Source organism: Nothobranchius furzeri, chromosome 12 (genome assembly GCF_043380555.1).
Source record: "Nothobranchius furzeri strain GRZ-AD chromosome 12, NfurGRZ-RIMD1, whole genome shotgun sequence".
Classification (NCBI taxonomy): domain Eukaryota; kingdom Metazoa; phylum Chordata; class Actinopteri; order Cyprinodontiformes; family Nothobranchiidae; genus Nothobranchius; species Nothobranchius furzeri.
In genome coordinates this window covers 50,886,268-50,906,352 of record NC_091752.1, presented here as the reverse complement: position 1 = coordinate 50,906,352, position 20,085 = coordinate 50,886,268, and the positions used below count along the sequence as shown (strand labels likewise).

At 44.7% G+C, this 20,085-nt stretch overlaps 2 protein-coding genes across 2 annotated transcripts in view; one reads left to right on the top strand and one right to left on the bottom strand.

The window, feature by feature from the left end:
* The window catches only part of rabep2 (rabaptin, RAB GTPase binding effector protein 2), a 38,071-nt gene extending 24,377 nt beyond the window's left edge, over nucleotides 1–13,694 (top strand). The window contains exons 3-12 of the mRNA XM_054750480.2: nucleotides 3,064–3,146; nucleotides 3,226–3,576; nucleotides 3,703–3,798; nucleotides 3,896–3,994; nucleotides 6,484–6,597; nucleotides 10,138–10,216; nucleotides 10,324–10,335; nucleotides 10,447–10,580; nucleotides 11,922–12,038; nucleotides 12,139–13,694. Coding sequence (XP_054606455.1) covers nucleotides 3,064–3,146; nucleotides 3,226–3,576; nucleotides 3,703–3,798; nucleotides 3,896–3,994; nucleotides 6,484–6,597; nucleotides 10,138–10,216; nucleotides 10,324–10,335; nucleotides 10,447–10,580; nucleotides 11,922–12,038; nucleotides 12,139–12,243 — 1,190 coding nt within the window. The 3' untranslated portion in view covers nucleotides 12,244–13,694. The remainder of the gene's footprint in view (nucleotides 1–3,063; nucleotides 3,147–3,225; nucleotides 3,577–3,702; nucleotides 3,799–3,895; nucleotides 3,995–6,483; nucleotides 6,598–10,137; nucleotides 10,217–10,323; nucleotides 10,336–10,446; nucleotides 10,581–11,921; nucleotides 12,039–12,138) is intronic.
* Nucleotides 12,816–20,085, bottom strand: part of atp2a1 (ATPase sarcoplasmic/endoplasmic reticulum Ca2+ transporting 1) — a 33,659-nt gene continuing 26,389 nt past the window's right edge. The window contains exons 23-25 of the mRNA XM_015945943.3: nucleotides 18,513–18,630; nucleotides 18,290–18,407; nucleotides 12,816–13,107 (exon numbers count right to left, since the gene is read on the bottom strand). Of these exons, the coding sequence (XP_015801429.3) occupies nucleotides 13,097–13,107; nucleotides 18,290–18,407; nucleotides 18,513–18,630 (247 nt within the window). The 3' untranslated portion in view covers nucleotides 12,816–13,096. The remainder of the gene's footprint in view (nucleotides 13,108–18,289; nucleotides 18,408–18,512; nucleotides 18,631–20,085) is intronic.

Below are 20,085 nucleotides of genomic sequence, written 5' to 3'. Positions count from 1 at the left end.
TTAATTGAACAGAAGCAAGTACTGACTAGGTTTTTCAAGAAGGTGAGCAGCAGCAGCAGAAGTTTTAGCTGATATTAGCTAGCTCTCAGAAGCTGCATTCATGTTAGGTGTTCAGTGTTAAACGCCTTTAGTTTCACCATCAAGATCAAATATAAATTAATTAGTGTTATCAGTGAAAACACTAATTAATATATATATATATATATATATATATATATATATATATATATATATATATATATATATATATATATAAATCAGAATTATTATCGCGGGCGGCCGCCGCCAATTAATTTGCGGACCTCGCAGTAAAAACAGGTTCACTCTGTGTGGATATTTCAGCTCCTTCCCAGTCATGGACCAGGACAAACTTGGTATCGATGGATTCGTGGTAATCTCAGGAATGAGAAGCTGCCACTGTTTTTCGTATAGCATGATGATACTGGTGTTAGAGGATTGTTATTGACTTGGTTAGATATTTTAAGCCTATTTTAAATTTCTTTATATTTGATCTTGAAAACGGACAATCTTATAATTTGGCTGATAATGCAGGGATTATAAAATTTAGAGTACATTACATTCACAGAGAGAACCTGGTTTATTTCGTGTCACATGTATTTAATATATCAATACATATCAGTATTAGCAAAGCTTAACATCATGAACCATGACAGACATGACTGAAGAGCAGATGAAGATATCATGCCAGGCACTGATGAGAAAACATTACAAGGATCTCACAGCTGAATTTGAGAATGAGATGCTACACCTGAGAACAATATATGGTGCCACATTTCCACACATTCGGTCTCCTCTTGAGCTGCTTAATGCCATACAGGATGCAATTACAGAGCATTTTTGGAGAAGTTTGTATTGGACTGAGGAATTTTTGCACACTACCTGTGACTGTTGCTGGGGGTGAACGGGCTTTTAGCAAACTGAAACTGGTGAAAAATTATTTGAGATCAACAATGTCCCAGGATAGACTGAACAGCCTAGCTCTTCTTTCTATTGAAAGCCAATTAGCCAAAGGATTGGACTTTAAAGATCTCATAAGTGATTTTGCTAACATGAAGACCCGTCAGTGGGCATTTACTGGAAAATAAATTCCAGGATTTTTGTTTGAACACATTGTTGGCAAATAAAAATAATTATATGTGAAGTCTGGGCATTTCACTTTTATTATGTTGGCATTTGTATTTGCTCAATATAGAGGTTAAACTGAGATCATATTTATTATCTTGTCTTATAGCATGACAAAAAATGTGTTAGAGAGATATTAAGTAATTGAGCATGGGGGCCCACCTAGAAGACTTGTACCTAGGGCCCAGAATTTGGTGCTACGCCCCTGCCTGCGTGGTCTTCCTCTGCACCCAGAACCATCTGCTTTGTACTGTCATCAGTACCTTTCTGATGTAGACTTCACTGAGAGGCTTGCCTTTCACATTTCCACTTGTCATCAATCTCTCCTTCCAACCTTGTCTGTGACAGTCAGTGATGAGGCCCTGATACTTTGGTCCCATGCTATCTCCGACCTAATTCATGTGGTCCCCCTGTGTCAATACAGGCTCCAGCATGATTAGGTTTCTTGTGGACTCTGAAACAAGACATTTCCAGACGTCAAAAGGTCTTGAGGACATGTTGGTCTTAGGGTTTCTGTGGTTTCTTCCTAGTGCTCTTTAGTCTACAGTAGCTGCTTCCACTCTTTTTATTTAACCTGTTTATTTCTGTTCCTCACCTGGCCACCACACCTACCAGGTCTCCATGGTGTTATCACAGCCCACTTCACAGAAGCGTCCACCTTCCACTTCCTGTCGATCTACATTTCTACTCCTGTCTAAGGGTGTGTCTCAGTGGTACGAGGACACTGTCCTTCCTTGGTCAAAGAAAACAGTTAAAGGGAACAGACTTCCCTCAGCCTCGTTGAAACAATAGATTTGTTATACGGTTGCAAGTATGAGCCCCTTTCAGAGTGACCTTTGGTTGTTCACCCTTAAACCAGTCAGCTCCTCGGTTCGCCAGGCGAGGCCTCCAAACAGGAAGTGTGGCTGGAGTAAGACTCTGGTAGGGGGGTGACTTGGTCTCTACAACCGTTCAGGTGGAGGTAATTGACCATGCACAGCTGAGCATGGCTGTTTGGTTAGATACACTGACTACGTTTACATGCAGCCAATATCCGGGTTATGATCGGGTTAAGGTCGGTATTCGGGTTTCTGAGTTGATGAGAATAACCCGTTTACAAGCATAAATAGAAAGAGTTACCCCTAACTTGCATAACCCAATTTAAATGCAGACGTTGGGGTAGCGTCAGGACGTATGGACTACGTCCAGACGCAATATGTGTCATTTCCGGTTCTTCTTGTTCCGGTATCCGTGAAAACAACAACATGTTTCCCAGTTCGGAAGAGATGGTGACCGCGTTTGTTTACGCTTTAGTGCTGGTATTGACTCACCAGCAGCTCTTACAACGACTGTGCGTACTGGCCTTCATTCGAAGGAGAGTACGTACGAGTACTTCCGGTGTTCTGGCGCATACAAGACGTCTCGCTACTCAGAAGTCCAAGATTCCTTGCGAACAGAGCATGCGCAGAACACACGCTTTGATGGGGATATCCCGATATGCGTTCACACGACCAAACATTCAGGTTAGAAAAGGGTTACCTCAGGTGTAGTAACCGGGTTTTTAAAAACCCGGTTATGAGCACATCCGGGTTTTTGGCGGTGTTTACATGGCCGTGCGGAACCGGGTTATTGTGAATATTCAGGTTTTAAAAGGGTTACTGGCTGCATGTAAACGCACTCACTGAGGCATGAAAACAGTCCCTCGTGGTAAATAGATATTTTTTATGGTGAATTTCTTTTTGGCCAGGCAGCTCACATTGATGATGCATAAATAATTGACGCGAGCGTCATAGAACCAGCAGACCCTCCGGCCTCACGCCTACTCGCCAACTCTGCTCTGTGACCTCATTACCGTATCGGAGGCCGATCTGTGGTGGAACTACCTCAAACCTCTCATTTTGCTTTGTTAAACGATTTATTGTGGATGTGTTGTGTTTTCAGAGACAGCAGCTCAGTATGAAGCCAGGATAGCTGTGCTGCAGTCTCAGCCTGTAGAGTGGAGGAGACCCAGTGGACACAACATGGTCAGAACTCATCTGGGTTACTTTCTATAAAACCGCTCAGAGCTTTTGGGACTCATTGTTTGGTTTTTGTGCTCTTTAGATTAGTAGCAGGAAGGGCAGGGTGGATCCAGAAGTCTCTGCTAATGAAACACCGCTCGTCAACAGCCTGACAGACGATGAAACGTCATCTCCGGCGTACAGAACTCGTCTGGAAGCCGAGGGAGAAGGAGCGGCGCTTTCAACAGAGGACTACTTTTCATTACAGCACTGTGACTCTGCCTCACTGTCCTCCTTCATGTTGGACACACCCTCCCTGCCCAGAAAGCTCCTCGCTCAGGAAGATACGGAGTCACTGGTGTCCACAGGAACTCTGGTGCCCGAAGCCATCTACCTGCCTCCGGCCGGACACCGACTGGTAACGCACAGCGACTGGGACGCACTCAATGCACAGGTCGGGCTGCTATCATCTACATGCTGGAGTTTAGCTTTGAAACTCCTGAAATAAACATTCTCACACACTGAACTTTTTAATACTTCCTGTGAGTTTGTGTTGGGATTAATTAGTAGTGTTTTGCAGCTGTCGGAGCTACGAGGGGAAGTGAGTCGTCTGCATGCGGAGAAAGAAGAGCTGGAGAGAGAACTGGATACACAATCCAACCACACACACAAACAAGTGGGAAACGCTGCTGTGTGTGTGTGTGTGCATGTATTTTTTTTACGCTGCTTAAGCAGAATAATGGAGGTGTAAACACATCTAACTTGGTGTGCAGGTGTCAGTGCTGCAGTCTCAGGTCCAGGCCTCAGAAGCTCTCCTTCAGGATTTGCAGAAATCTTTCAGCCAATCTCAGAATGCAGTCCAGAGTCGGCTGGTGGGTAGAACAAGGCTTTTTCATCTTAGAGAAAGACATTTTGGTTAGTAAAGACTTCTACAGCGGTTACAGAATAAACAAACTCAATTTTACAGGTTGATTATTGAACTGATTACTGTTTGGCTGAAAAAAGACAGATTTGATCAGTTTTAGAGCGACAAGGAAGCAAAAGTAAACAGAAAAGCTGATTCAGGAAAGCAAAGGCTTGTTTTTATTTCCAACTGTGTGAAAAATAATAGTGATTCATCTACAGTTAATGTGGGCAATAATGCATTCATCAGTCACATGAAGTCAAATATTCACTCGGTTCTCAGGGAAACTAAACACGACTATTGTTTGTCTGTAGTTTTGTTTATTGTTGACTTGAATTATGATTGTTATTCACAGGCTGGAAAACCAACTTTGCTCTTTAAAGACCAAGTTCACTGAGAAACTGTTTTTACTTGTTATTTTTGAAATTTGATTGGTCTTTCTGAGTTTCACATGCAGACTAAAGCCTGATTCATGCTTCTCCGTCGGCTCCAAAAGGGAGAGGCACGCACGCACGGACGGAGACATTTTGCCCTCATACTTCTCCGTTTCCTGGGGAGTGTTGCAAAGCAATTCCCCACCAGGACAACAGAGGGCGTAGCGCTGTTCTGTGGTATCCTGTCATGTATCGGTCCATGATAGTGTGTTTATATTGTGTTTCTTTGTATATAAGAGACTTTTTAACACGGACAAATTTCTCTCATCCTCCTCCACCTCTTCATGCGCTCGCCTCCTCTAAACCCACGTTTCCTGTCATTTCCGTCCACAAATAAAACACTTGCTGCGCATCTTTTCACTCCTCCAGTCACGGGAGAATGAAACGTTCATGTTTTTAGAGTTTTTTCACAAGGTATTCTTCAAGCTTCTCCGTGTCTGCCGCTAGTTATCCTCGGCTCTCTTTATGTTTTTGAGGGCGCGATGGCGGCGGTGTAGACGACAGCTGTGCCCTGACCAATAACAAGCTTGGGTTCTCCGTCTCGACGGCCGGATGTTTCAAAAAGAGAGCTCGACTCCGTCCGTCCTTGCAGGGGCTCTCCAGCAGGCCTGCAAGGACGGATAATGGCATTGCGTGTCTCCGCACTGACGCAGACTCAGAAGCATGACTCAGGCTTAAATGTGAAAATAGTCTTCTACTCTATTTTTGCATTAGCCACCTATGGAAAGTAGACGGGAAAACCCTCAGGTTAGAAACGCTAGTGACATTTGCACGTCAAATAGCTCAATTAGCATTCGTTAACTCACCCATCATGGTTCGCGACGAGGAAGGCTGTTGTTTATTTAACATCCAGGAGAGAAGAGTACGAATCAACTAGTTGAAGCTAATCATTAGCATTAGCAACTCGACAATGTGGCAGAATGCCTACAGACTTATTATTTCAGAAGATTAAACGTCAGTGTTGCAAAGGAAATGGAATCAGTGGTCAAATTGCATTGCTGTTAGCCAATCAGAGGCGAAATGTCCAAATATCAGGGAATCCAGCTGTTTTCTGTTCTCACTCACTCACTCGCTCACTCACTCACTCACTCACTCACTCACTCACTCACTCACTCACTCACTCACTCACTCACTCACTCACTCACCATAAAGTGGGAGTCGAGGCATGGGTGGAGACTTATTTCATCCACACTTCCTGTTAACAAAACGCATCTAAAGTAGGGGTTGCATGGCGGACCAAGAGAGCGGCACTGAGGCGGTGATAGATGGCATCTCCCTCAACCCCTCCTGCATGCGTTGTCAGAAAACGAGTTGTTAATGAGCGTGCGCACACTTACACGTGCATGCAAGCACACACTCGCAGCAGACTTAACGCTCTGGAGAAGAGCAGACACAGATTCTGCAGCATTCTGGAGGATTTCCAGTCAATCGCAGTCATTAGATGAAAAGGGTAGGAGGGCATTTTTTTTAAGGAGGCGGGTGACTCAGAGCACCAATGTGTCATATTGGCAGGTGAGTGGTTGAGCCAGGTGGAGGTGCCGCTGCCTCACCTGGAGATCAGTGCAGTGCAGCCATGTAGTACTTTGCTGACAACGTCACATTTTTCAGCTTAGCCATCAGCCACAGCTGATTCTAAAGAAAATGTGGAGCAGAGTTTTTCACCTGAAAATGGAGGCATATTACGTTTTTGGGCATATTAAATTTAAAGTAAGTTGCACTAAACTGCAGCACTAATGATTACACATGTCCACAGCACCATTAGACACTCATCTATACAGGTTAAGAGCAACAAAAAAGTTAAACAGGAGCGCCAGAGATTTTTTTCCCACAGAGATCGACTCACAAGGCATTAGTTTACACTAGAGACCACTGCAAATGTTGAGAAAACGAGTGAACTTGCTCTTTGACCTTTCAGCAAAGCAGCAGTATAGCTGTGTTTCTCATCAGTTAAACTATTTTATATTCCTCTATGTTTTTGAACATTGCTGCGTGTTTTCTCTCAGGTTATGCTTTTGTCTTCCAGTCAGAGTTGTCGCTGTCTCAGAGGAAGATGTGCAGCGAGCTGTCCAGACTGAAAGGAGAAGAGGCAGAGGAGAGTGTGTCAGAAAGCAGCTCATCGTTCTCCGCCACCCTGCATGTACTGTTGGTCTTTCGTTTGCTCTCACAAGTGCTGCAGTAGGAAAAACACTCAGTCACATTAAAATATCCATCCATTTTCATCCGATTATCCCGAGTCGGATCGCAGGGGCAGTAGCCTAAGGCGAGAGGCCCAGACTTCCCTCTCCCCATCCACTTGGGCCAGCTCCTCTCGGGGAATCCCAAGGTGTTCCTGGCCAGGTGAGAGACATAGTCCCTCCACCGTGTCCAGGGTCTACCTTTAGGTCTCCTCCCGGTTGGACGTGCCCAGAAAACCTCACCAGGGAGGCGTCCAGGAGGCATCCTGACCAGATGCCCGAGCCACCTCAACTAGCTCCTCTCGATGTGGAGGAGCAGCGGGTCTACTCCGAGCCCCTCCGGAATGACCGACCTTCTCACCCTATCTCTAAGGGAGAGCCCTGCCACTCTTGGGAGAAAACTCATTTCGGCCGCTTGTATCCGCAATCTCGTTCTTTCGGTCACTACCCAAAGCTCATGGCCATAGGTGAGGGTAGGAACGTAGATCGACCGGTAAACCGAGAGCTTCACCTTCCAGCTCAGCTCTCTTCACCACAACAGACCGGTTCAACGCCCGCATCACTGCAGATGCAGCACCAATCCGCCTATCGATCTTACACTCCAGTTTTCCCTCACTCATGAACAAGAACCCGAGATACTTAAACTCCTCCCCTTGGGGCAGGACCACATCCCTGACCCGGAGAAGGTATTCTACCCTTTTCCGAATCAAGACCATGGTCTCAGATTTAGAGGAGCTGATTCACATCCCAGCTGCTTCACCCTCGGCTGCGAACTGCTCCAGCGAAAGCTGAAGATCACGTTCTGATGAAGCCAACAGGACCACATCATCTGCAAAAAGCAGAGACCTGATCCTCAGGCCACCAAAACGGATGCCCTCCACACCTTGGCTGCGCCTAGAAATCCTGTCCATTAAGGTTATGAACAGAATCGGTGACAAAGGGCAGCCTTGGCGGAGTCCAACTCTCACTGGGAACGAGCCTGACTTACTGCCGGCAATGCGGACCAAACTCTGACACCGGTCATACAGGGACCTAACAGCCCGTATCAGAGGGTCTGGTACTCCATACTCCCGGAGTACCCCCACAGGGCCCCCTGAGAGACGCGGTCAAACGCCTTCTCCAAATCCACAAAACACATGTAGACTGGTTGGGCAAATTCCCACGCACCCTCCAGGATCCCCCTAAGGGTATAGAGCTGGTCCAGTGTTCCACGGCCAGGACGAAAACCACATTGCTCCTCCTGAATCTGAGGTTCAACAATCTGACGGACCCTCCTCTCCAGAACCCCCAAATAGACCTTACCAGGAAGGCTCAGGAGTGTGATCCCCTGTAGTTGGAACACACCCTGTGGTCCCCCTTTTAAATAAGGGAACCACCACCCCAGTCTGCCAGTCCAGTGGGACTGCCCCCGATGTCCACGCAATATTGCAGAGCCGCGTCAGTGAACACAGCCCCACAACATCCAGAGCCTTAAGGAACTCCGGGCGTATCTCATCCACCCCTGGAGCCTTGCCACAGAGGAGATTTTTAACCACCTCAGTGACCTCAGCACCAGAGATTTGAGAGGCCAACCCAAAGTCCCCAGACTCTGCTTCCTCACTGGAAGACGTGTTGGTGGGATTGAGAAGGTCCTCGAAGTATTCTGCCCACTGATCCACAACGTCCTGAGTAGAGGTCAGCAGCACACCGTCCCCACTATAGATAGTGTTGGTAGCGCACTGCTTTCCCCCCTGAGGCGCCGGATAGTGGACCAGAATCTCGTCGAAGCCGTATGGAAGTTTTGCTCCATGGTCTCACCGAACTCCTCCCATGCCTGGGTTTTTGCCTTGGCGACCACCCGAGCCGTGTTCCACTTGGACTGCCGGTACCCGTCAGCTGCCTCTGGAGTCCCACAGGCCAAAAAGACCTGATAGGACTCTTTCTTCAGCTTGACAGCATCCCTAACCGCCAGTGTCCACCAGCGGGTTCGGGGGTTGCCACCACAACAGGCACAGACAATCCTGCGACCACAGCTCTGGTCGGCCACCTCAACAATGGAGTCACGGAACAGGGTCCATTCAGACTCAGTGTCCCCCGCCTCCCCCGGAACATTTTGGAAGTTCTGTTGGAGGTGGGAATTGAAGCTCCTTCTGACAGGAGACAGCCAGATGTTCCCAGTAGACCCTCGCGATACGTTTGGGCCTGCCTGGTCTGACCAGCATCTTCCCCCACCATCTGAGCCAACTCACCACCAGGTAGTGGTCAGTTGACAGCTCCGCCCCTCTCTTCACCCGAGTGTCCAAGACATGCGGCCGCAGGTCAGATGAAACAACAACAAAGTCGATCATCGAGCTGCAGCCTAAGGTATTCTGGTGCCAAGAGCACATATGGACACCTTTATGTCTGAACATGGTGTTCATTATGGACAATCCATGACTGGCACAGAAGTCCAATAACAAAACACCACTCGAATTCAGATCGGGGGGTCCGTTCCTCCCAACCACACCTCTCCAGGTCTGACTGTCGTTGCCCACGTGAGCGTTAAAGTCCCCCAGCAGAACAAGGGAGTCACCTGAAGGAGCGCTTTTTAGCACCCCCTCCAAGGTCTCCAAAAAGGGTGGGTAGTCTGAACTGTAGTTTGGTGCATAAGCACAGACGACAGTCAGAATCCATCCCCCCACACGTAGGCGGAGGGAGGCTAGCCTCTCATTCACTGGGGTAAACCCCAACGTACAGGCACCAAGATGGGGGGCAACTAGTATGCCCACCCCTGCTTGGCGCTTCTCAGTGGGAGCAACTCCAGAGTGGTAGAAAGTCCAACCCCTCTCAAGGAAACTGGTTCCAGAGCCATGCGTTGAGGTGAGTCCGACTATATCTAGTCGGAACCTCTCAACCTCACACACCAACTCAGGCTCCTTCCCCACCAGAGAGGTGACATTCCATGTGCCAAGAGCCAGCTTCTGTAGCCGAGGATCAGACCGCCAAGGTCCCCGCCCTCGACTACCACCTGTCACACACTGCACCCGACCCCTTTGGCCCCTCCCACGAGTGGTGAGCCCATGGGAATGGGGACCCACGTTTCCTCTTCGGGCTGTGCCCGGCCGGGCTCCATGGGTGAAAGCCCGGCCACCAGGCGCTTGCCAACGTGCCCCACCTCCATGCCTGGCTCCAGAGGGGGGCCGCAGTGACCCACGTCCGGGCGAGGGAACACTGTTTCCATTTATATAATTCATCCTAAGAGGTCTTTGGGCTGCTCTTTGTCTGATCCCTCACCTAGGACCTGTTTGCCATGGGTGACCCTACCAAAGGCAGAAAGCCTCAGACAACTTGGCTCACATTAAAACAAATGTATACAATTGTCTGGTGAAATTTTCATACAGTTACGTTAAAAACTAGACATGTGAGCGTGACATGAACACACACCTGTTTCTGTACAGTATTCTAGAAAAGGTGATGTTGGTAGTGCAGGTTTAAAGGTTGCCTCGTTGCAGGAGCGCTTCATTGAGCTTTGTCTGATTCTGCAGGGGCCGCATTGTGAGGAGCGCCTTCGCATAGAGATCGTCAACCTGAGGGAGCAGCTGGACACTCGCACAGAGGAGAACGGTCCGTGGATTATTTCATTCTGGGTTTGGGTTTTACTCTCTCACCGTTTTTAACTTTTCTCTTCCTGTTCGTCCCTCCTGGATGCTGCTGATTCAAACCCTCATCAGAGGTTTTAGAGGGTGAGTGAATGCCTCTCATTCAACCTTTAAACATCTGTATCCTGTTGGATGAATAATGTCAGTCTTGTTTCTGTAACTTAACATTGATATGTTTTAAACTCGTGTCTGCAGTGCAGCTTTCCACTCTGAGAACGGAGACTGAGAAGATTCAGTCCGAGCTGCTGGCCTGTCACACTGAGCTGGACGCCCTGCGGGTGGCGCTCACTCACCTACAGTCCACCAACAAAACCCTCAGCAATGAAAAAGTAAATCTGCTGTGTTTGTCCATCATGTGGCTCATTAGATGAAATGATCATCTTTAATTATTTAAAAAAAAAACACATTTTTGATGATTTTAATTGTTTTTAAAACATGCGTTATGGTCACAGATTTGAACAAATCTAACTGACTCGTTAGTGGCAGAGATCCACATCAATTACAATTATAACACTGAATTTAGACTAATAACTGAAGTAAAAAGATATTTAGGTGTGCTTTTGTGTGAAGATTATAAATAATTACTGTTAACATCTTACAGGGTTGATTTGCTAACAGCTAGCCAGAAGGTCCACATTTAGCCGTTTCTTGGGACATTCATGCTTGAGAATAACCAGAGATTATTGATTACAATGTGTTTTGATGACAGTTTTTAGGTTTATAAAATAAATATGTTTTATTAAAAATGGATCAGTCTGTGTGCAGTATGGGTACAGTGAAAGCATGTCAACCTGTCCGATTTAGCCACACAGGCTCAGTTTCATCTATAGTCACCCCATCACAGACATGTCCAGAGAGCAGCCCAGGAGCAATTTGTAGCCTCTGGATTGATTTTATTTTTTCTAGAGTGGCTGAGTTTCCTGTTTCCAGCAGGTTTTAATCCTGTACACAAGTAGCCACGTGGCCAACAAAACCGTCCTCTGCACAAAAGTGAAGCTAAACGCCACCTAAAACGATTCTTTCCAAAACTCCGACCAAAGGGCTGATTTACGATTTCTCCGTTGCCAGCATTTGCTTATGGACATAAATATCCAGGGTTTTAGGTTTTGCAACTTCACTGCTCGCAGCAAAAATGCTCTGACATCACATGTGCATCTTATGTTTACACTCGCTTGTTTTTAAAAACTCAATAATTGCGCTAAATAGAAGATCACACGCAAAGGACGACATTAAGGATGGTCTCTGTCTGCTAGTTATTCCGCAACTAGGTTTAGTGGTGTGGTTTTACAAAACCCAGCTATGTGTGTACATAGCCTTAGATCAAGACTTTAAAATGCCATGTTCTGATTTTTACTTATGCGGTCTATGTTTGAACATACAAATAAAAATAAATCACCTGAAATAATTCTTTTAAAATATGTTCATTAACATTTTTGTGTCCCACGAGGACTTTTAACGCAACACCTTTGTCCTGACAGGTCGATTAGACAAAGAGTAAACAAACTATAAAAACACAAGATTAATTAAATCACATGATCTGAGATGAGAGGATAAAACATCTTTATAAAAACTGAAAACAACGTTTAACGTTTGCACAGGAACAACTAAAGTAATGCTGTTCTATAAGAAGCTCACGGTGGATTTATCAGGATTATCTCTGTGGCTTTCAGGCGGCTCTGCACCAACAGAGTCTGGAGCTGCGAAGCCAAGTGATCAGTCTGCGCTCTCAGCTCGACACCAGCCAGGCTGTTCAGATGGACTTCGTCCAGCTCTCCCAGTCACTACAGGTGTGGTGGAAATCGGCTTCGTCATTACCGGTGCATTTCTTTCTCCACCGTGCTCCTGGAGGGCTCTGAAGTTTTAAACTCTGTCCCTCTCCACTCTCAGGTGAAGCTGGAGCTGGTTCGCCAGGCAGAAAGTCTGGAACAGGTGAGACAAATCCTGGAGGGGGATACCGGTCCGGCTGGCTCGCAACCTGCTGATGCCTCGTGAGGCTCCAGAACCAAAGACCCAGAGAGGTCAGGCAGAGACTCGGGTGGAGGGACTGCCGGTGCTGCTATAACCCTGGATCTGCACGTGGACGATATGACCCTCATAGCGGAGGATTTTATTTGCCAGACACGGTTGATTAGTGACCAAATTAGCCACTAATGCACTCTCTGTGCAGCATTTTTGTAATACTGACCTGCTCCAGCAAAACACTCAACTCTCCAACACTAACAGTTATCATTATGCATAAAACAGACGTTTCTCTGTAAAGTGGTGCAAAACAGACGTTCCTAATCACCAGCTTTCTCTTAGCATTTTTATGTATTTTTGGTATTATAAATAACTATAATATGCATATTTTTGGGTTTAGCAGAAACATTCCTATTTTATAACAATAGAAGCTAGGGTAGAGAGTTATTCAAGAATTATAAGTATATTTCTTGTCTTAATACACGCTGATATAACAGAGAACATGCAATTATTCTCAAGTATTAAGGTCTAACACAATGATGGATCAATTCCTGGCTCTGTGTGACTGAACATACAGATACGCTACTGAAAATTAAGATTCCATGTTTTCTTTAGTACACATCTTTATTTTTTAAGAACAGAATAAACAGAAAAGCTTTTATATTCCTTAACTATATATTATTTTCAATACATACACAGAAAAACAATTGCAGCATTTTTTTGGTGTATTTTCAGGATGCCTTTTGTGTCTTGTATTCACACCGCTGGATGTTTTTGATCATGTGACTTGGAGCGCAGTCGTTCCGCTGCAGCGCTCTGCCTTTTCGCTCTGTCCTCCGTGTCTCAGTGCTTCCCTCGCTTCAGACGCTCGCGGCCTCTTCTGTCTTTAGACTTTTCCTGGATGGACAAAGAAAAGATGTGTTGGTTCTAAGCAAAATTGGAAGATGATTTGCTTTGAAGTTGTTTTTACAATTTTACAACTCATCAGGACATTGTGGAAAGTACTGTAACCAGTGTTTGTGGAATTAAAGCAGATGGTTTTAAGTATGGTTCTGTGGAAAAGTCGTGAACTGGTTCAACACTTGTTGTAACGGCCTCAGTTTGGAGAAATGCTATTTTCTCTGACAATGACACTCATGTAAATGTTGCCATTCAGACTTTTTTTTTATAGAGGTTTGTGCTGGGGAGCTCTCTCTTTATTAACCTAATAAGGTTAATAAAACATTGTTTGCACAAATTGCTATGAATATTTTTTTAGATTACACTTGTTTTGGCTAGCTCTATTTCTCTAAACTGAGGTTGTTTTGAGCATCAGATGATAAATCATAACCTCCCCCATGTGAAAGATCTGAACTATCGCTTTAATTTGTCATCATTCTGTAATTTAATGCCAAACAACCCCTGAGCATCAAAACTAAATCCACTCTGTTTGTTATTCCCTCTGAATTTAGTTTAAACAACAATAAACTGAAAGTTTGAGTGTTTGTATTTGAAGTTTTCTTTCCAGAGACGTAGAGGAAATTAATTTAGGAAACAAAATGTAGAAGTTGGAGCCACATGTGCTGCTTAGCTTTAAGCCCCTCTCCCAGTGCACCAAAAATAAGTCTTTTTTTTTCTTTTAGCTCATATTAGCTACTTGATGCCAAAAAAAAGGTAATCCTCAACCATATGCTGGTGATGCAGTTTGTAGCAATGTTGTCTTGCAGCATGAAGGTTGCAGGTTTGAATCCTGCATTCCTTGTGACTTTTCTGCAGAGTTTGCAGGTTCTGCATTAATGGGTAAACTAAGCTTTCAATTAGCCCTCTTGTGTCCTGCTGACAATAAGGCAAGCAAACCCAAAAAGTCCTACCTACAGCTGTACTAATTAAACATTCTTCAGCTGGTGCCCTGATGGACACATCTGGTTGGCCTTGGACCAGTTATGCTTTTAAAGGATTAAAACTCATTCACTCAGGATGAGATTAATTGATTTATTAGTGCAAAATTCTTGTTTGTCTTGTGATGATTTTGTACGAAGGAAACAACTGTGCTCACCTTTTAGCAATGATATAAGCAGCACGGTTTAATTTTTAAAATAATCCCAGAATATTTCTATCACTGTTTATCTAAATTCTGAAGATCCACAAAAAAGATCTTGATTTTAAAGTGATTTCAGTGGAACATTGTAATGACATATTTAAAAAATAGGCTACATATGGATGAGAAGGATTTTTTAGCAACCTAACCAGTGTTAATCTGAGATTTTTTAGCTGTGGGTCAAGAGTGAACATATTTGGGAAACACTGCAGCAGACTATCACTGGATCTGAACGGCATTAAATTAGCCTCCGAGAACAAAGTAAGGAATCTTGTTATCTTTGACCAGGACATGTCATTCAAATCCTACGTTAGGTTTGTAGGATTTTCTTCTTCCACCTCCACCTTCGGAATATTGCTAAGATTAGAAGCATCCTTCCCGGAAGTGATGCTGAAAAACTAGTTCATGCATTTATTACATCAAGACTGGATTACTGTAATTCATTACTCTCAGGAAGTCCACAGAATGTAGTTAAAAGTCTTCAGCTTGCCCAAAATGCTGCAGCTAGAGTTCTGATGAGAATTTAAAAGAGAGATCATATCTCTCCTGTCTTAGCTTCCCTACATTGGCTGCCTGTTAAATTCAGAATAGATTTTAAGATCCTCCTTACCACATATAAATCTCTTAATAATCAAGCTCCATCATACATCAGTGACCTGATTGTTCCATATGTTCCTAACCGAGCACTTCGCTCTCAGACTGCAGGTCTACTGGTGGTTCCCAGAATATCTAAAATTAGGATGGGAGGCAGATCTTTTAGCTATCAGGCTTCTCTCTTGTGAAACCAGCTCCCAGCTTTAGTCTGTGAGGCAGACACTTTGTCTACTTTTTAGACTAGGCTTAAAGCATTTTTAGTTGATAGGGCCTATGGTTAAAATCTGACGTTAACCCAGATCTGGACAAGTGGGGGAGTAGAGGGAGGTGTAGTGTACAGTGGAGAATAGTCTGTAAAGACAGCTCTCCCTTGCCCTGCCTCCATCTAAAAGGCTAGGTTATCCAGAGTTATCTCTGTAGTTATGCTGCTATAGGCTTAGACTGCTGGAGGACATGCTATAATCTATAACTTTCTTCTACCACTATAGCATTATTTCCTGCTATTTCAGCTGTTAACTTTATTTTCACTCGAGTGTTTTTCTCCTCAAAATAAGCTACACTGATGTTCTACTGAGCTGTGGTGCCCTCATGGTGGGGGCCATCAGCTTGAACACTGCTGCTAACCACTTAAACGTTCTCCCTCTCCTGATAACATTATCCTTTCTTTGATATGGAATGTGCTACTACTAGTTCATCTGTTGAATTAATTGTAGATTAAATAAGATGAAGACGAATTTCATCTCTTACTTAATGGATCTACTAAGAAATCAATGCCATAGAAACACTACTGTGTGTGTGTTCGTGCGTGCGTGCGCTCGCCGGTGGGTATGTGCGCATGTCTGCTCTGTCTTCTCACTCCCCAGCGAGTCGTGGCGGATGGCTGCTTATACTGAGCCAGGATCCTCAGTAGTTTAAAAGGGAGTTTTCCTCTCCACTGTCGCTACATGCTTGCTCAGTATGAGGATTGCTGTAAAGACACTGACACAAGTCAGTGACTCGATGCAATCTGCTGGGTTCTTTATATAGGAAACTTTTTACTCATTGGCTTAATAATTAAACTGTATTGTAATGTTTACTGTGTGAAGTGCCTTGAGACTAGCCTGGCAAGCCAGACTAAATAAATGTATTATTTAGTCTGGCAACGCTCCATTGACGGCTCTCGGTTGTGGGGCGGGTTCTACCGTTGTCTTTCAAATGATCTCCGCATTCCACTGGACAATGAATGTGACATACTCTTGTTTCACTCTGTTGCATCATCCCACCCACCAGGCATATACAGGTGCTGGCCAGTAAATTAGAATATCATCAAAAGGTTGAAAATATTTCAGTAATTCCATTCAAAACGTGAAACTTGTACATTATATTCATGCAATGCACACAGACCAATGTATTTCCGATGTTTATGACATTTAATTTTGATATTCATAAGTGACAACCAATGAAAACATCAAATCTGGTATCTCAGAAAATTAGAATATTCTAAAGGCCAATGAAAAAATGTTTGTTTCTCTAATGTTGGCCAACTGAAAAGAATGAACATGAAAAGAATGTGCATGTATAGCACTCAATACTTAGTCGGGGCTCCTTTTGCCTCAATAACTGCAGTAATGCGGCGTGGCATGGACTCGATCAGTCTGTGGCACTGCTCAGGTGTTATGAGAGCCCAGGTTGCTCTGATAGTCGTCTTCAGCTCCTCTGCATTGTTGGGTCTAGCGTATTGCATCCTCCGCTTCACAATACCCCATAGATTTTCTATGGGGTTAAGGTCAGGCGAGTTTGCTGGCCAATCAAGGACAGGGATACCATGGTCCTTGAACCAGGTGCTGGTGGTTTTGGCACTGTGTGCAGGTGCCAAGTCCTGTTGAAAGGTGAAGTCTGCATCCCCATAAAGTTGGTCAGCAGCAGGAAGCATGAAGTGCTCTAAAACTTCCTGGTAGACGGCTGCATTGACCCTGGACCTCAGGAAACAGAGTGGGCCAACACCGGCAGATGACATGGCACCCCACACCATCACTGACGGTGGAAACTTTACACTGGACCTCATGCAACGTGGATTCTGTGCTTCTCCGCTCTTCCTCCAGACTCTGGGTCCTTGATTTCCAAAGGAAATGCAGAACTTGCTTTCATCAGAAAACATAACTTTGGACCACTCAGCATCAGTCCAGTCCTTTTTGTCCTTGGCCCAGGCGAGACGCTTCTTGCGCTGTTTCATGTTCAAGAGTGGCTTGACACACGGAATGCGACACCTGAATCCCATGTCTTTCATGAGTCTCCTCGTGGTGGTTCTTGAAGCGCTGACTCCAGCTGCAGTCCACTCTTTGTGGATCTCCCCCACATTTTTGAATGGGTTTGTCGTCACAATTCTCTGCAGGGTGCGGTTATCCCTAGAGCTTGTACACTTTTTTCTACCACATTTTTTCCGTCCCTTCGCCTGTCTGTTAATGTGCTTGGACACAGAGCTCTGCGAACAGCCAGCTTCTTTAGCAATCACCTTTTGTGTCTTGCCCTCCTTGTGCAAGGTGTCAATGATTGTCTTTTGGACAGCTGTTAAGTCAGAAGTCTTCCCCATGATTGTGGTGCCTTCAAAACAAGACTGAGGGACCTTTTAAAGGCCTTTGCAGGTGTTTTGAGTAAATCAGCTGATTAGAGTGGCAGCAGGTGTCTTCTATATTCAGCCTTTTCAGAATATTCTAATTTTTTGAGATACCAAATTTGGAGTTTTCATTAGTTGTCACTTATGAATATCAAATTTAAATGTAATGAACATTGGAAATACATTGGTCTGTGTGCATTGCATGAATATAATGTACAAGTTTCACGTTTTGAATGGAATTACTGAAATATTTTCAACCTTTTGATGATATTCTAATTTACTGGCCAGCACCTGTAGAGTGCCCTGATTGGCCCACAAAGCGGATAAAGCTCTGTGATTTGTTCACTAAGCAGATAGAGCACTATGATTGGCCCACCATTATGGACCAATCACAGCTCTTTATGTGTTTGAAACCCCTCTAGAGAGCTGTGATTGGCTAGCCAGAGTCCTGGTAGGAGCTGCGGAGGTTCCAATGGAGCATGCCTAGACCAAACTTTGCAAAGCAAGAATTTGGTCTAGTTCACTAGGCTAGCTTGAGACGACTCTTGTGATTTGGCGCTATAGAAATAAACTGAACTGAATTGAAATTGTAGATGTGCCCTTTGGTCCCACTCAGACTAGTCGCTAGCTTATCAATCTAGTCAGAATTAATCTATCCCTTCAAACTGAGGTCATTCAAAGAGCTATTTACCGTAGGTAAGCCAATAAACATTTCCATTGTGAGCCCTAGCTGCAGGCACTAACTGAAAACATACTTTACAAAAGTAAGCCTGTCGCAACATAAAAACTATGAAACAAAAAGTTTGTGCACTCACCCTCCAGATATGTGCGAGCCACAAATTTGAGAAGCTCATCAAGAAGAATAACGGGGAAGGAAAGTTTCAGCACCATCATCCACTGCTCCACATTCAAATGGGTGAGCTTGAAAATCAGCTGCACGGAAAAATAAAACTAATGTTAGACACCAGTTCCAGCTGGAAATTGCGAATCTGTTATATGATCGTTGAAGTTCATGTGAGGGTTTTATGTTAGACTCACGGGCAGGGGGTCAACGTAGATGATCATGAAGTGAAGGGACATGGAGAGGGTCATGGCACCCATCAGCCAGCCATTGCTCCAGGGGGGCATCCGCACCAGGGACTGGTTCTCAGACAGGCTGATGGGAACATGGGGCCAGACAGGAGCTCATTAGTGCAGAGTGAGATCTAGCATGTGAAAATATAGATGTGCAACAGGAAATATTCCTGTAGCAAATCATTACAAAAGGATGACTAATGTTTTATGCCACTGTTTAAAGTTGAAATATAAATACTAGAATTTCCACCTTAGCCCAAACAGCCTGCTTTAGAGCTCAGGGATGTGAGGGTTTAGGTTAGGGGTATTCAATTCCAGTCCTGGAGGGCTGGTAACCAGTGTGTGTGTGTGTGTGTGTGTGTGTGTGTGTGTGTGTGTGTGTGTGTGTGTTAATGCAGCAATATCACATTTGGAATAGAAATTAGCTTAAAATATTTTTTTCATGCAGTATAGCTATAAATATACTGTGGAGAATACAGCCTCCCACAATCCTGGGAATTTTATGAAGCTAACACTGAAGTGGCAAAAATTGCAGTTCCACCCTCATCCACTGGGGGCTGGCACCAGAAGTGAGCAAATCCCCATTTACTCCCATGTTAAAAATGCCAATTTTATAGCAGAAATGAACATGTTTACAGCCTGGTTTAAAAAAACATATAGGTTTAATAGATTTAGTTTACAATTAATGACAACTCCGAGGGGCGTGACTATTTTGTAACTCTTTCATTTAGGTGTAATTAAATGCTTGAAATTTTGAATTATTAGATTTGATTGCCAGGTGGCATGAGCATCAGAGCTATGTCAGAGCTAGCGCCAGAGGCTAGCACCGGTGAAAGCCTCAGCCTGGGGCTCACGTTAATAGGTGTATGGCCATTTTGACTCTGAACTTTAGCTGTGTCCTCTGTGTGTTCATGTTTGGAAGTTAATCTTGGAATTATTTGGACAAAGAAGGGAATCTGTGGTATTGACTGTGCTAAGAGATCGTCCAAGAAATCTCTGTTTCATTTTTATCACTAAGCAAAATTGTATTTGCACCGTGTCAACACAGCGCCATTAGCCAAGTCGACCCTCCCGTCTCCGGCCGGGAGCGCGACATGGAGCCTGGGGCGGTGACAATGGCGGACTCGCAGGTTTTTGACCACGGTGGACAAGCAAAGCCCGATATTCTCGGTTAGCTTATCTATTTTTGATTTTGTTACTAAGCAGACCTGAGGTACCTTCACTTTGGAGTCACTCTACTGCGTTTTTCTTGCTAAAAACGCCGGAAAAACTCTTGTTAGCTTTGGCTTAGCATGTAGCTAATGTAATATCATGAAATGGACTGATTTTGAGACCCACAGGTCAGATCTACAGCCAGGTCAACTTACCCCTGGCTACAACTCCAACCTACAATATTCTCCCTCACAGGAGACCGAAAGTCTGCACGCAGTCCCTTTAAATCAGAGCCTGCCTTCCTCACACCAACTGGACTCAGAGCCTGACGCCCTGACAGAGATAATAAAAGATAAACAATAACATTCTCTCCTATCAAGGTCCC